Source organism: Halichoerus grypus, chromosome X, assembly GCF_964656455.1.
Source record: "Halichoerus grypus chromosome X, mHalGry1.hap1.1, whole genome shotgun sequence".
Lineage (NCBI taxonomy): Eukaryota > Metazoa > Chordata > Mammalia > Carnivora > Phocidae > Halichoerus > Halichoerus grypus.
Genome location: NC_135727.1, coordinates 27,515,569 through 27,532,270, shown reverse-complemented (window position 1 = coordinate 27,532,270; position 16,702 = coordinate 27,515,569). Strand labels below are relative to the sequence as shown.

The window sequence follows — 16,702 nt, the reverse complement described above, 5'->3', positions numbered from 1 at the left end:
GAGAGGGTTTAACAACCGCCATCATGCAGAAGCAGAGATGGGATTGCCTTGCAGAGCTCTTGCAGATAGTGATAAAGGTTGGGAGTTACAGAGAGAGAAATTTCAGCTCGGAATAAGAAAGGACTTTCTTCCAATAATTGATGCCCTGTGCCGGAGTGGGCTCACTAAAATGGTTTACGCTTCCCTCCAATGGCAGTTTTTTTCAGGCAGGTAAAGGTAACCACAGAGCAGGATATCATAGGGGAGATTCCTGAATGGAGAGGAAGATTGAACCAAGAAAGTGTTTTTCAAACTAGATTGCAAACCCATTAGTGGAGCCACGAAATCAATTCAGTGCGTCCTGACTTGTGTGTGTGTGTGTGTGTGTGTGTGTGTGTGTGTGTGTGTGTGTTTGCAGTGAATTAGAATAGGGTGGAAAATATCAGAGAGCATCACACATCGCAAAGACGAGGGCAGTTTTGAGAAACCGATTGTGGAACCACGCTTACATACGTATGCGTGTACCTACCGGGTCACAGCGTGGCCTGCTCTTCTTCCTGCGAGCGGCAATCGAGCACGTTCAAAAACCACTGTGCCGAGGCCTTTTCCAGTGCTAATATCTGGTAGCTCTAAGAATCCTTCTCTCTGTTGCAGAGGTCCAAAATTGCAGTCTATGAGAAAATGTGGTCTTACATGAAATCAGCAGAGCCATCTGTGTTTACCAAAACGACAGCAGACGGAGTGGCCCGAGTGCGGAAGTCCAAGGGGAAGTTTGCCTTCCTGCTGGAGTCAACCATGAATGAGTACATTGAGCAGAGAAAACCGTGTGATACCATGAAAGTTGGTGGAAATCTGGATTCCAAAGGCTATGGTGTGGCAACCCCTAAAGGCTCAGCATTAAGGTGGGTGGAATAATATAACAATATCCGTGTTGTTATAGTATTCCACCTACCCTGATGCATTTTGTTGTCATTTTCTTTCTTGTGGATTTTGAGGTAACTTTTAAAGTTTAAAACCTACACTATTCCATGGAGTTAAATAAGACGGTAAATTATGGTTTCATCGATTTAATGCATCCATTTTTTTTTAATGTTCTCTCTCTGTGTTGTCCTCTCTGACTGTTTGTTGCTGTTTTAATTTTACAGTTCAACGGCTTTTTCAATTTAAATGGTAAAAGCCAAGTTATGGTGCCATATGTGACGAATGTTAATTGCATGGATGTGGTGTTCTTGTTACTTTTTTTCTCAAAGACAATTTCCCCATCCCGCACACTTCAGTTTTGAGCAAATGTTATCCTCCATGCCACCTTCCAATATTTAACCCTGTATTTGCTGTACAGACATTTTTATAGCTCCACGTTCTGTGAAATTTAGCCAATTTGTCCTCTTGTGCTCCTTTTTATACGTTAACGATTTCCTAAGCATTTGTGCATTTTCTTACAAGTTATGTTTTATCGTTTCAAGAAATGCTGTTAACCTGGCAGTATTAAAACTGAATGAGCAAGGCCTCTTGGACAAATTGAAAAACAAATGGTGGTACGACAAAGGAGAGTGCGGCAGCGGGGGCGGTGACTCCAAGGTCAGCCTCAATGTCACCACAACCGGGTACCCTTAGTGACGAGTAATCGGCAAGACTGTTATCTTATTATTGAGGAGAGAGCACAAGACTCACACATAAGGTGGAATGACCAGGTTATTCCCCTGCCTGGCAGCTTTGGGAACCAGAAAGACTCCAGGGCACTGCCCGCATTTTTGATCTAACTTGGGTCCCTTCTTAAACTCCCAGACAGAGGCTCCCCCTCCACACCCCTCCCTTCCCCTCACACGCCAGACTGGTTGCCTTATGAAGGCCATAGTGTGGGTTTCAACGGCCTAGGCTTTCAAGAGCCCCAGGCTTGCCTTAAGACTATCCCTGCCTGCCTCACACCAGTGGTGTGAGAAATCAAATCTACCTACTGAAAAGTCAGGTTACAGCCTTTTTTTTTTCCCCAAGGCATGACGGTTGCTCACAGAGGTTGGTTGGTTGGTTGGTTGGTTGATTAGAGTTGGCTTCTTCAATTATGTGTGAGTGATGAGATGGTGTTCTTGATATGTGATGGCCTGTTTAAGCTGGCCCCACTTAACTTGAAAGCCAAAGAACCAGCTCGGTTTCAAGTTAAATGGGGTCTTTCTTCAATAGGCCACCCCATATCCAGATTTGGCAAAGACATTCTGTATATTTAAACAAGTGCGTCGTCTAACTGTGATACTCCATGTGTATAAATCCCTGATTTGGCTTCTCCTTAGCCATGTTCTTGGTTCAGGTAGGTCTAATTGTTATCCAGGCTGCCTTCATGAGAAAATCCATCTTACTTGGCATTCCTTTGGCTCCACAATGCTCTTCAGGGCTAGAAAGAACGAAACGAATAGCCTTCATCCAAGCAACAAGAAATAGGGGCAAGCTCAGAAGCCATGATACCAAGTAATGGAAGGACACGTTGGGTAAGTACAAGAGAGGACCTGAAAACAAAATCCTCCATGACCTAAAGGGCATGCGAATTATATTGAAGCATGTAAGATCAACTCTTGTACAACCAAGATACCCATGGGCATCTTAAGGTGAAGAACAGTGTTTCCCACACACAGGCCAACAGACAGGCAAGCCAACCCTTTTCTCCTTCAGAGACAATGGTTACACCTCTGCTCTTCTCTTTCTCTCTCCATTCCTCAGGATCCTGATGGAAAAGTTAGTTGGCCAGTCTGCAGTATATTATGGGTTTGGAAACACTGATACAGAGCACTTTCAAAGAGATAAATTCAAATACAACTTTCTTCAGCCCATAATCTTACCACGCATTGGCGAGGTCTTTTATTGTAAAACCTTGATTAACCAGAACTCATCTAACCAGTACCCCAACTAACTGAATTTCCCCTCCTCAGTACTCCACATTGATGAGAAAGCAGCAATAGTACCAAAAAAGAAGAATTCTGCAAGGAATTGATTTTTTTCTTTTAAATCACTTGCCAAGAGATGACCTATGGTTAGGTCACATTCAGCTTTGTCTCCCATATCTTCTCTCCATCTGGATTGACCCTCAAACATTAGAGGCTGCTTCCTGGAGGCGAGAAAGTGGATACAAGCATTTTGGGGGGGGGAAAAACATGTTGTTAGCCAAGAATGAAACAAAATGAGTACTCTTAGTGAAAATTCTATTCCTCCCTTATGGATTCCAATTAATCAAGGTTTTACTGTGTCAGAAAGCAGTAACTTCCTTTCCCACCAGTGTGAACCGATAACATTGACAGCTTAGCCAAGCTTTCGGCTCAGTTGAGTTTGCAGGGGCTAACCTGATGCCTAGAGCATTTAGCACCTTCTTCCTGGTCTTTTTCTCGTGTTCTTAGCAAGCCACGGAGAACCTAATTTTCTCACTCAAGTGAGTTGCAGAATGAAAAGTGAGCTGGATTGGATACATTGCTCTCGTGACTCCATCCTTCACCCTCAGCATGGTTACAGAGGAGCCATGGACTGCGTCAAGATGCCTCTAAAACATCCACATGATGCCAAGTGCCCAGAAGTTTTCAAATAACCAGATGTTTGCTGTTACACAAACCAAAAACAAATCTGCATGTAGTTGGCCGAATTTTTACTTTTCACCCCGAGGTTTTGGTATCCTGAAGACCCCTAAAACTTTAGACCGGCTCTTTGCTAATTACAACCAACAATCAAGCTTTTCTCTTTTTCCTCAGCTGATACTGCTGCAAGGTTATCAAGTAACCTTATTGCCAGCCCACGATTTCCAGATGATCTGATTTTCGATATGCAAGTAGGAAAAACAGTTCAGTAGAGCCTAAATGTTTCCAGCTTCTTTGACACTAGTGCTACCTGCCAGGCATCTTTCAAAATCACTTGTTTCGGTCATCCCTCCAGCCAGCCTTTTGAAATAAGTCAACCCCTTTCTCAGCTATGGATAATAGTATGATGAGTGCCGCATCTCCAACGATTGCTTATTCTGTTTCCGGATTACCAAGGAGTTTGCCTTTGTCCTCTCCCTTCTCGCTACCTGCTGTTTGCTGAGAGTGAGCAAGAGAAGGGGCAAGAGATGAACTTGAATTTGTTTTTACCACTATTTGGTGGTGACGCCAAAAGCAAATCAGTGGAGAAGGTAGAAAAGGCAGCGAAGCCCCATTAATCTGGAGCCCTCAGATTTACAATTTGTGACAAACCTGACAGGGACCAGTGGACTGTCTACCCGCATAGCATCAAGAAAGGGGCCAGGAGAGGTTTGTTAAGCAAATGAAGAGTTTAGATTGTCAGTTGAATTTCTTCCTTAAGAGAACAAATTTTTTTCGCAAACATTGCAAGCATTCGTTAGATAGCATCATATTTATTACAAATCTATCTGCTAAAGTAGTTCTCACAAGGACCTCTACTACGGCAGTGTATTATAGTGAGTTTGAATTACAAAACAGACCTAAAGTAATAAAGCTGTCATTCCTCAAGCCTGTTTGGTAATTCAGGACTTTCTCATTGAGACAGTCCTTCCCCTATGTTAGTCCAAATCAGTGAGGTTTGACTGTATTAGTAAAGTGGCTTGAGAATTACACTTCCGCATTGTATCCCATCCCCAGGTGACCTGACAATTGACTGTTGAATGTACCATCATTTCACGGAGAATGAGACCCAGAGATGGTGGTGACTTTGAGATGGTCACACAGCTAATGCTGTCACAAATCTCTGCTGACTTTCAGGGTCACCTCTTGTGATAATATTGCAGACAGCAATTGATCACATAGACCCATCCAATGAGCAATGCAAAGCTGATTGCATGTAAGATATTTCCACGAAAACCAGGTTCATTCTCAACTACCTTGGTTACAAGGCAATTGGCATATTTAAGCCATTTCAGCCCTCAGTGCTGATTACTAAAAATGACAATAATCACAAAGCCTGACATTTATGAGTGCTTTTACTTTTTCAAAAACACTTCCACACCTATTATCTCTGAAACCAGGAGAGGGAGAAAAACCTACAATACTTATCTCTCTGTTTCTCTCCCGCAACCTTAAAATAATAAGTGGGCAATTATGTTAAATTGTTGACTTTTCCCCCCTGGCATGAGACATCATGAATTTTCAGCCTACTCTCAAAAAGTTACCCTTCTACGGAAGGAACCGACAATTTTTCAGGCTGTTTTAAATGTGCACATGCTTAAACTAATGCAACAGATATTTATTTTCTTTCATTTCCCTGATTTTATCTCATTTTCGGAATGCAAGGAATTAAGACAAGGTCAGCCACTAAGGTGGCCCCTGCACCGAAATCCTGCTCTGTTTTAGCCATTTCCTGAACCTGGGCTAATAGGACACAAACAAATCAGACCTGATCCTTCCTTGATGGACTATAAATGTACAGCCAAGGATCATGAAAATTAGAGCTGTGGTTTGGGAATTTTTTAACCTGCAAGTCACCCTTTTGTGTTAGTGCGTTATTACAATGTGTTGTGTAAATGCGGTAATTAAGAGCCAGTAGGTTGTTTCAGCGATAAACCCAGATCACGGGGGGTTTGTGACATAGCCAGTGAAAGTCTGTCTCTGTAAATCACAGCAGAATAGGGATTTAGCTGCTGAATTACCACATAAGCACATCAGCCTCCCTCCACAGCTGCCTGTCGCCTCAAACTTCCAAATTCTTCTGATTCCGCCCCCGCTCACCCTGCTTCACTCCCTTAATCTTGGGGAAAGGGCACCAGCTTAGCTTTCCTGTGTAGCTGTACCTTCCTAGAGGGGGTCTGCTCTATGAAACAAGCTACCTGTGCCTGGCGGGACAAGACTTTGTAAGCCCTCCCCCCACCTCACCCTAAAATTGTCCCGGCTTTAGTTCTATCCAGGAATTTAGACTTCTAGTGTCCGTCTTTTCCAAGCTGACAATCAGCACGCTTTGTGTGCTTTGGGGAACACTGGAACAGAATGTTTCAATGGAACCGCCCTGAACCGCTCGTCTGGAAGGAGAGTTGCACAACCAGTGCCTCACCTTGCAAGGCATATCGGGAAGTCAGGGATGACGATGGGAGAAATGCAGTTAAACTTTGATTAAGTAAAGAAATGGTTGAGTGATCATTATGATTTACAGAACCTCGTTAGAGAAACGCAGCTTTGTTATCTTCAAAACTATATAGGGACTAGAATAGCCACTGTGACGCTAGGAAAGCATTTAGGGAACTTGTTTTCCTAAATTCAAAAAGTGGCTTGCAATTAAAATTAGTTGTGTTTCTTTTCATGTGGGTGCTTTTAGAGGACCTAAAAAGAGTTTGTTCTCTTAAGAAATTCAAACGCGTCCTTCCTTCCTATCACTAGCAATCATGTTTTTGATCTCCTGCATTTGCTTAGCAAGTCTCATATTCAAAGACAGTAAAAAGTTATACTTTAGAACAGCCTGCTTTCAAATGCCCTCAGCTTCCTATTTGGTGGCCCTTAGCTGAATGAGGTGATACTATGTTTCCCATATGTATAAATGAGAGCCTCAGTTGTGTGTGTATTCCTTCTTCCGTGTGTGTCTACAATCCTCCTCTCCTATGCCACCGTCTCTTAACCACTTCTCTTCCACACCCAGAATTCTTTGACATTCTTGGGCCTTGGGTCACGGATGTGAATCTGCATCTGCCTTTTACCTGCAACAAGATGGACCTTTTATTGGCAGAAGCCATCCCTAAAGGTAGACATTTTGGATGCCCAGGGTTAAGATGGATCCCAATGACTCTTTATTGACACTGTTATGTGTGTAGGCAAGAATCATTACAGATCGATGGCACTTCCTGGGTCTTAGAAGAAGTTCCTGTGAATCACCGAGACTGGTTTGGGATCAAGGAGTAGGGTGAGTATATTATGCTCTTCGTTGGTTTGCATGTCTCTGTGCTGGTGCTGCCTCCTGGAAGTATGAAGAACCTGACAGTTTTCTTTGCTGGTAGTGACTAAATTTGCTCCTTGAACTTTACTCAGGTCTTCTTCCCAAGAGCAAACCCTCACTTTCTCTCAAGTGGCTGCTTCAAGCAAGGGACCTTTTTTGCCTTAAGAACTGAACCAGTCCAGTGACTGCCAAAACCACTGATTTTTGCCAGATGGTGTTAAAGAATCAATTCTACCACCAGGAAAAAGTTGTAGTCCCAGAAAAAAAAATTGTTTTAATTAATCCATTCTAGCGATTTTTTTTTTTTTTTTTGGCAATTGCGTGGCCTTAACATGATTTCTATGATTAAGACGTGATGATTTGCCTTTGGTGTTATCCTGATAACTTGAATGTGTTTCTTATTGACAAATAATGACTAAATGTTCAACACCTGAGCTACTGAAAGAGCAGCAGGAGAGAAAAGCCTGCAGGTAAGAATGCTGTTATACAATTGCCGACAGGAGAGACACGGCCACAGAGGCAGAGTGAAATGGTGTGTGTTTATACCCTTTCTGCCCCACTAAGACCAAATCATTTGGTTTCCTTTCATCTGGAGAGAAGGTTATAGAACTACACTCTCCGAAAGGCAAGACAGCCATGGAACCGAGACATGAAAGATTTGAAATGATTGAAATATATGCAATGAGGGTGGGAGTTGAAGTTGGTGGAGAAGGGTGGGGGCAAATTTATGGAGAACAATGGAAATCCATTCTCTTTTGACTTTCTAGAGAGCGGTACAGCATTTGGCCCTTGGCACGTGAGGCAAATCCCCATTGGTCGCAGGTGGCAAAAGTGTGTTGCAAGCACTAAATTCCCTGTAAAGCTGAATTTCATCTGGCCTTGAAGGAAATATTTCTCAAAATACAAACTGAAGGCAATAGCACACTTTGCATCTAAAAAAGAGAGCGAGCGAGCAAGCGAGAGAGAATGAGAGGGAGAGACTGAGTCTGCTGGTGTGTCTTATGTAGCCTCACTGCTGGAAAGGGCAGAGAAGTGGATGCTGGACTGCATGCTAGGAAAGGATGGAATGTGTCCTGGCCTGGCAACCAGTAGTCAGCTTTCGGATCTGATAGATAGACCCCATTTGTTGCAATCTAATGGAGCATAAGCTAAGACTGATTATTTTTCTATGGGTCATGCTGAAGAGAGGGCTTTTGGGGAGAAAAGAAGATGCCGACACCCATCAGATTAAACTCTCGATGAACATTTTGCCTAGAGTCAGGGGCATGAACTCGACATCTTCAGAAACACGTGTCATGTGAGTTTCTGATCTAACATGAGATCGGTTTCTGTCTGTCTTGTCCAGCTAGGTTTTTCTTTCTTGGTGCCATTGGGATGAACTAAAGGAAACACGTTTATAAGTCATAAAGCCCAACCAAATTTGATAGTTTGAGTTTTTAATGGATCTTAAAACAGAGTTTTCAAGTGCATCATATCAATTATGACTGGGGGAAGTATCTGTGGCCACGTTTTAACCAAAACTGGCTTCTCCAGATGCTTAGCATCTTCCCTGAGCTCCTTCTCTCTATCAGGGACAAACAGAGTAAGAAGTCCTCCCAAACAAATTGGGTTGTGTGAGTTAGTCCACACCAATAATGGTTTTGGATTCCTGTTCTAAAGGGAGAGGTTGGACAAAGTCCCGGTTTTGCCGAAGTCCATCAGTGAAATTCACAACTTGTGGACTCAAGGGGTCTATCACTTTGAATCTGAGAGATTACCGTCTGGAAATGCACTGGCTTTACTCACATATCCACAATTGACTTCTGGAGCTGCTCCTCTAGCATAGATGCTCATTGATAGGTTTCAGTCACTAGCATTGTTAGGCCCTTAGTAAAATGACTCACAGCTTTCAACTCCTCATGTTATGTGCATGCATTATTGAATTTGCTCTTTGCACTTGTATTAAATTATGGTCTAATTAGCAAGGAGTTAAATAGGTTTGAGCTACATTTGTGAACTACATAGATATAAATTCTCACTCAGAGGGAGCTTCTAGCAGCTAAGCTCTGCATAACTCTGCAAATCATTGTAGCTGCCCCTGGGGACTGAGGGTTGCCTGGGTGGCCAGAGCCCAATAATGTCAGCAGTCGTATGGAACATGCTCCCAGGTTGTGGAGAAAGCTCAGGCTGATCCAAGGGTAGAAGGATTGAAATGACTTAAATCCTCATTCTCCTAGAGTCCTGCATCCAGAAAGCCCTGTGAAAGAATTGGATAGAGATTTTTTTTTTTTAAGGGCTCCAGATTCTAGTGTAGCCTAGGGCATATATTGAACTACGATGACCTCTAACAGCTAGTGTATGGAGAGGTGACCTATCCCACGGTAACCAACAGAAAAGAATATAAAGGACCTTAGAGTAAATCCTTTTATCTAGCAAAGAATCTTCTCTTGGTTGGTCATCAATTGGCTTCAACTTAATAAATCAAGACCTACTTGGGCAGAGATGTCTCTAGCTGCCTGTCTGCACATGCCTGTGATTTCCTGAGTGATGCTAGGAGTTTTTCAGAAAAGGCGAGGGAAGCAAGTGAGCAATTGGGAAAGGTGACTTGTCCCCATGAAAACCTGAAATATCTTCAGTAGAAAAACCAGTGAAAGAGAGGATGGCAATCCTCCCTCCACTGGGCTGAAGACAATTCTAAGAAGTCATTCAACAGGAAAAAAATCACTAGGTACCAAGAAGCAAGGGTCAGTAAGTTGAAGTGAGGTTTAGATGAGGCATGCGGTGAGGGGAGGGCTTCCAGCTTAGGTTGTGATAAGCTTCCATTGTCATCATCCAGAGGTTGTGTTGTTAGAGCAGGTTCCTCACTAACTATGCAAATACATCACCCTTACTCATATATTTCTTTTACTTCTCTGTGATCTCCTTGTCTGTCTCTGTAAGCTATGTATTTACACATATATCTACCCCTCCTAAGGGCACCATTGAAGATCTTCTGGCATCATTAATTAAACAGGCATTTGCTCTTTAGGTGTCCCTGCTCAGAAAGGAGAAGTGAAGCCATTCAGAGCAGAACCTATCCCATAGTCTCTTGGGCAGATAAATCGTACTGCCCCTGGGATCCTGTATTTTTCAGGCTCAGAGACATAGCCACAGTACAGATTTTTGTATCAACCCTTCCAGGATCACCATTGGGAGGAAGCAACTTGGTCATTAATTCACTAGGCCATTTTTTTCTTCTTTCCCACTCTGGGGAAACTCAGCACCCTTGCATCACTCTCCCCACACTTCTCTGTTCTTTGTTCATGGCTCCAAACTACCTATTTTGGGGTATTTCCTGAACTCAAAATTGAAAAATAAATAGGACACTTCTTTTGAAATATATCAAAAATTTTAGTTACTTTGTGTTTTTTTTTTTTTTAAGTAAACAGTTTCTACGTTCACAGTAAAGGAAATGGTCTTCTTATCCTAAAACTGTCTCCATATGTAACACTGGCCATCACTAAGATAACACTGACCCAGCTGGCACATGCCAGGAATGAGCTGGAAACCTGGACACCCGCCACCCAGGCCTGGATGCCTTGGATTTGTGAGCACCGTCCTTTGTAGCTGAGGTCCTGCCAGGTGTGGATGGCAGAGATAAGCAAAAATCTGTATCAGCCAGTTACGGGTTTTGTTTTGTTTTGTTTTTTTCCAAGGTAGGACTCATTTTCAAAACATTATGAATTACATTACTACCTCTATTAAAAAAAAATAGATGTCACTCCATGACTGTTCCCCATGCTCAGGAAAGCTTCATGTGCTTTCAAATGACGCTAATTCACCTCTGCTCTTATGCTCTCTATCTGCTCACCAGTCCATACACATCTCTATGACTTCAGGTGCGGCGGATCGTTCTCTTCTTAGGGGGAGCTTTACACTCTTCCTCCCTGAACAGTTTTTAAACAAAACGAAATAGAGTGTTGGAGTCTGTAAATAGTTACTCTGGTCCATGTCCCATTTCCCAAAGAAGCTTTGTATTTTAACAAGGAATGTTGTGCACACTTAAAGGTATGCGATTCTCAGGATGGAATTTCAGGTCCCCGTGAAGAAAATATTTTTGGAGCGGGGGACACTCCCCAGACCCCCTGAAAATACATCACAAAGCTCTCCTGTTCTCCCCCTCAGCCTCTGGACCCTTGCCTTTGTCTTGGGAGGGCTGTACTCAACAAAACGTTCACAGCAAGCCCGCCAAAGGGGACAATGCCTGACTAATCTCCATGATAGGAATCTGACCTAGTTTGTTTAATTCTTTCTGTTCTCTGTTGAGGTGAGTACAATAAATATTTCTGACTTATAATTCTCTGAGGTATCAGTTAAGGGCCTGCAGTAACTGCTCTGAAGCCTTCCCTTGGAGACCTATGGCGGCAGCACAGTGAAAGGCCCCAGCCACCAGATATGCCCTAGCTAGGTTGATAGCTATGTGGAGTATGGTGGTCCCCAAAGACAAACTTCATTAGGAACATCCAAGCGCAAAGAACAAAAATAAAAAGGACTGCCACCCTTTCGTGTGTTCCATTGGAAAATGCACTGTACAGAGTTGAACAGATATTCATTTGCCCTCTGGCCTGCGCCATCATTTGCTGTGCAGGCTTGAGCAGGTTGCTTAACCTATCTGTGCTTGGGTTTCTTTACTTACCAAGTAGAGGCCATAAATCTCCCTTCTTAGGGTGATCATTAAATTCGAACAATAAGTAGAAGTATGATAATTTTGTGAGATCCCAGGCTGAAAAGCAAAACGCTAAAAGAGAGTTATCTATTCAACAAGCATTTGTTGAGAGAACAATTCTAAGCGGGGATACCAATATGTAAGCCACGGTCCCTGCTCTTGAGAAGCACACAGTTTAGGGGGAGTTACGAGACATGGGTACAGATAATAAGGAGGGGAGAAAATACTGAGGTGGGGAGCAAAAATGGCTTCATGGAGAAAGTGACATTTAAAATGACCAAATGCCCACCTAAATCCTCTTCCTGTAAAAGCTCAAATTGTGCGTGCGTTCGTGCGTGTGTTGGGGGAGGGTGTCAGCACATGCGGTTGGTTCGGATTGAGCTGGGCAATCCCGTAAGGTACAGTGAGAAAGAAAATCCTGGCAGTTTTTCTCTGCCATCTCAGGAATGTATTCCACCCCACAGTAACAAACAGTTCTAGGAGATTTAGGCCCTTAAATCATTTTCTTTTCTTGGCAGCTATCCTAACCTTGTTAAGTGGCATTATCTGTGATTTCTGATTACAGCTTTTATGCTCCTTGGCTGTGCTGTTGCTTGAAATGTTTGTTTTTCTCCTTCATTTTTATTTAGAAATTCCCAAACACACATTGGTTCCCTGCCAGATTTCATAAGCCCTGTGATTTTTTTCCCCCAAAGACTAAACTTCTAAAAGTATATCATTTGTCAGGTTTCTCTAAAGTCCTGGGGCACCGGATGAGGTCTGGATGCTCTAAGGCAGGGTTTCTCAACCTCGGCCCAGCTGACCCTGGGGGCTTCGGGGGGGGGGGGGCTGTCCTGTGCACGGTAGGATGTCTAGCAGCATCCCCAGCCGCTATCCACTAGGTGCCCGTGGTGTCGCCCCACTCAGTTGTGACAATGAGAAGTGACTCTAGACATTGCCAAATAGCCCCTGGAGGACAAAAGGACCCCTGATTGAGAACCTTTGCCCTAAGGTAACCTCCATGGTAACCCCGGAGGCCACAGACGTGGAGAGCAGTTACCAGCCTTTCTGTGGAGGCCACTGGATGGCCTTGGGCAGGGACAGGCCATTTGTCAGAAGTTGCATTCTAATCTGCTGACATACTGAGCCTGGGTTTGGGCAAGAGTGGATGGTGGCAACCTAGGATAGGCCCCAGCACAGGAAAAGCCTTCCCTTCTCCCAAACCAGTGTTCCGCAAACTTTGCTTTGTCCCAGGACCCCTTAAAAATTATAGGGAACTCCCAAAAGATTTTATGTGTGTTATACCTACTAATATTTACCGTACTGGAAATTAAAATGGCATTTTAAAAGCATGTATTCATTAATTTATTTTAAAATAATAAACCCAATATATGTTAACATAAATAACATAGTTTTTATGAAAACTGACTATAGTTTTCCAAAACAAAATTAGTAAGGAGTGGCACTGTCCTATGAGTTTGCAAATCTCTTTAATATCTGGCTTCGTAGGAGAGAATAGGATTCTCATTTCTGCTTTATCCTTCAATCTGTTGCAAGATCACGTGTCGTGAAGCCTCCAGGAAACTCCACTGTGCAGCAGGAGGCAATGAGAGTGAGAAGGGCAAGGAAGGTCTTAGTATCATTAGAAAAATAGTTTTGATCATGGGAACCCTCTGATGAAAAGGTTTCAGGGATCCTCTGGGGGTTCTTGGGCCACACTTTGAGAACTATCCCTCTAAACTAACATGTAACACTCGTATCAACCTAGCTCACTTAATGGTTGACAACCTTCTTTAAAACCCGGGCTCTCTAGGGAGATATCTCTATTTGGACCATAGCGTGAGTGCCTTTAATCAGACTGCTCTGTTCCGGAGATCCAGTAAGAGCCACTGTCCTAAGGAAATTGAATGAAGTCATCTGAAGAACATAGTAACTTGAGGGAGGACAGGGACCGGTAAGGGCTTCGTCAGAGAGCAGCGGGAGGACGCTGCGCCCTGTGCAATAAGAAAGGGGGAAGCACAGAAAGGAGAAAGAAAATGCTTTGTACTTTGTGCTGTTCTCCTGCTGGAATCAGGCACCCAGGTGCCATTGGGAAGCATCCCCCACCAGCGAAGCCTGGGGGCCAGTGCCTGGCTTAAGGCATAGCACTGGGGGTGAGCTGGTGATAAAACAAAAACTAGTAAGGGGAAAGAAGAAACAGAAGGGGGCCAAGCAGTGGGAAGTAGGAGAGAAGGCAGTTCCAACACTGATCTCAGGGCCATAGATGGCCTGTCTGTCCTTTAAAAGTCTTAGACTTGGGGCATCTCACTGCCTCAGTCAGTGGGGCGTGCAACTCTCCCTCTCAGGGTTGTAAATTCAATCCCCACGTTGGGCATAGAGATTACTCAAAAAGAAAATCTTTAAACATAAATAAGTGAAATTAAAAGTCTAAGACTTAACTCTCACTGCCAATAATATCTTCAAGAGGCTCCAAGTTTTGAGTATCTTTTGTTGCTTTGCATCCCAAGCCAAACCTGTTGGCATTTGAGAAGGCTAAGGTTCTGAGCACTGATTGAAGGAACTTGTTTAAAATATAAAAGGACCTCAATTTCCTGGTGAGATACAAAATGCAGATATTCCAGCTGCCAAGCCCGGCATCAACTGAGAAAGTGTCACCTCCCTGACACTCAAGGTTTATAGCTTTCCAAATCTCAAGTACTCTGAAATTGCATATTATTTTTAAATGATGATACATTTCTCGGAATATCTCAGGATGAGATGGTCCCTCTGCTCTCAAAGGCAAAGGGGGAGAGAAAGGAAATAGCCTTCGGGGACTTGGTCCGATAGAGGCCACATCTCTGGGACTACAGGAAGTCTTCTCAATGACCGGATATGTTGGTGGGTCCAACATATCCCAACTAAGCTAAGAAATTCTATGGCATGTTCATAGTCACAGAAATGTGTCTGCTTTCCCCCTTGTGAACTGGTGGCGTTCAGCATAACATGCACTAGTATTCGCAATATTGTTCATGTGACTCTGAACCCACAGTAGCTTATTGCCTTGTAATAGAATTATGCCACCCTCTAAATATAATGCATTTTTTATCTGAAGTTACGAGAGATACTTTACTTAAAATCCATTAGTTCTAGAAAGACGACAGGGTAAAGGTCACTATTCCTATTTTACAGCTGAAGAAATTTCTAAGAGAAGAAATCTTAACCGGGGACCAGTAGGGTTTCCTGCATCTGCCCAGTGGCTCGGACAGCAGGCCCAATGCTTTAAGAGGCAGAGGGCTACGGAGCAATGGCCTGGCCTCCTGGAGCTGTAGGAGCCTCTCAGTTGAGGAAGTCTTCTTTTAGAAGAACAGCTTACCTAAACTGCTTCTCTACAGTACTACCCACAGTGGCAGAATCAGTTTGCCATCTTAGATCATGCCATATTAATAATCCGTTTTTAAACAATCTGGTTCACCCTCTGGTTATCTGAGTGGACCGCCGACCTACGGCCACACCAGAGAGACAGCCGGTCAGTAACAGAAACAAGCCAGAGTCCAGTTCTCTCGTGGTTGAAACCCCTCTCAGCCACAACTCAGAGGTCCACGTTCCACTCTCAATCCTAAGGCCAGGACGTGCGTAAGAATTCAGTTTGTGGAGTGAAGACATGTCTGTAGGACAGTTCTTTCTGAGATCAGTTTCATCTGGGCAACAGATATGTATAATAAAGGACAACTAATCAGAAGGCACGTTGTGCACATAGAATCTACTTTCTCTTCTGTTCCGATTCATCCTTTTGTCTTGTCCCTGCCCCCTCCCCCCCCTGCTCCTCCATAGAGCTTGCTTTCTGTCTGGAAGTACAACAAGACACCCGGTTAGATCAAACCTAACACACCTCCGCCACAAAGCTACCACGAGCTGCCGCCGGACAATTGTCACTTGAGGGGAGACCCCCTCCCCACCACACACAACCTATCCGAGGAGTGCCTGTTTTTCTATCCTCATTATTTAACAGTGTGTGCCGATTACTCAAAGCGATATGGGCAGGCCCTGGTAAATATAGCGTTGCTGTAGTGTTAACTTTTTATAAGGTAATGCTCAGGTTGCCTGCAGTGTTCTAAAATTACTCTGTGGCCAGGGCCCCCTGCTTTATCGCTTTCTATAGTTTTAAAGTAGTTTGAAGCTTGAATAACATAAAATAACATAATATAATGTTATTTATGTTATTTCCCACGTGAAGAACGCCTGTAAACCTTGCAGTATTGAAACTCAGTGAACAAGGCATCTTAGACAAGCTGAAAAACAAATGGTGGTACGATAAGGGGGAATGTGGAGCCAAGGACTCCGGGAGTAAGGTCAGTCGCTGAAGGTCTTTTTGTACTGATTAGCAATCACATTTTGAACCACTGTTTATTTTCTACCCCAAAACAGCTTTCCTTCCCAACACACACCCCCCCCCCGACACAGTGGGACCCCTTTATAACACCAGCGCTAAAGGCACAAGGCAGGCGCCCCGCCGGCGGAGACCTGCTGCAGGGCATCAACCATTGACCTTGAGCGGACCGAGCTAGTGTTGACATTGGAACGCAATCCGGCCCACCGCACTTCAAAGCTGTGCAAAGACCGAGCTGTGTTATAAAGGGGTTTTACTGTATTTCACATTTCGAAAGTTCAAAGAGAAAACCTAACAACAACCACAACCAAAAAAAAAAAAAAAAAAGATCCAGTTGTGACAGTACTTTCTCTTAACCTCTTACAGTGTCAGAGACTTTGTAGTTGTAAATACCTTTGGTTATTTGTACATTATGTCGATCCCATGTGAAAACAGTCAAAGAAAGAAATAACAAAGACTGGTCTCTGTAAGCAGAGTGATTAGCCTCCTCCCAGCTGCTGTCGTATTGAGTTCAGCATCTATTTGGATCTCAAATATCATTAAGTCTGTCACACTTCTCTCTTCCAAAGGTGTCATTTGAATCTCTGTACGTAATACTTTTGAAATTTAGTCGCATGCTCCTTAAGGGTATACATTGTCAGGATAACATCACATTGATAAGCATGAAACACTCTTCCCCGCCTCCTTCCTGCCCCCTTTGCTCCCCTAAGAAAGTTCTTTTTAGTTTCAATTTTTGCCTTGCCTTTTTTTGAACTAATATTGTGGTATCAGTTAATTCATTTCATGAAATGCCACTCATTTCCCCTGCGCAG

The 16,702-nt window shown here is 43.5% G+C and overlaps 1 protein-coding gene across 6 annotated transcripts in view; it reads left to right on the top strand.

Annotated features, from left to right (window-relative positions):
* The window catches only part of GRIA3 (glutamate ionotropic receptor AMPA type subunit 3), a 275,580-nt gene that overhangs the window by 250,360 nt on the left and 8,518 nt on the right, over nucleotides 1-16,702 (top strand). For 4 of the 6 annotated variants that reach the window (XM_078064947.1, XM_078064946.1, XM_078064945.1 and 1 more), the window contains 2 exons: nucleotides 634-881; nucleotides 15,738-15,852. In XM_078064947.1, coding sequence (XP_077921073.1) covers nucleotides 634-881; nucleotides 15,738-15,852 — 363 coding nt within the window. Of the gene's footprint in view, nucleotides 1-633; nucleotides 882-1,442; nucleotides 1,558-15,737; nucleotides 15,853-16,702 lie in introns of all 6 variants that reach the window. The other 2 variants (XR_013444731.1, XM_078064943.1) reach the window with 2 other exon arrangements.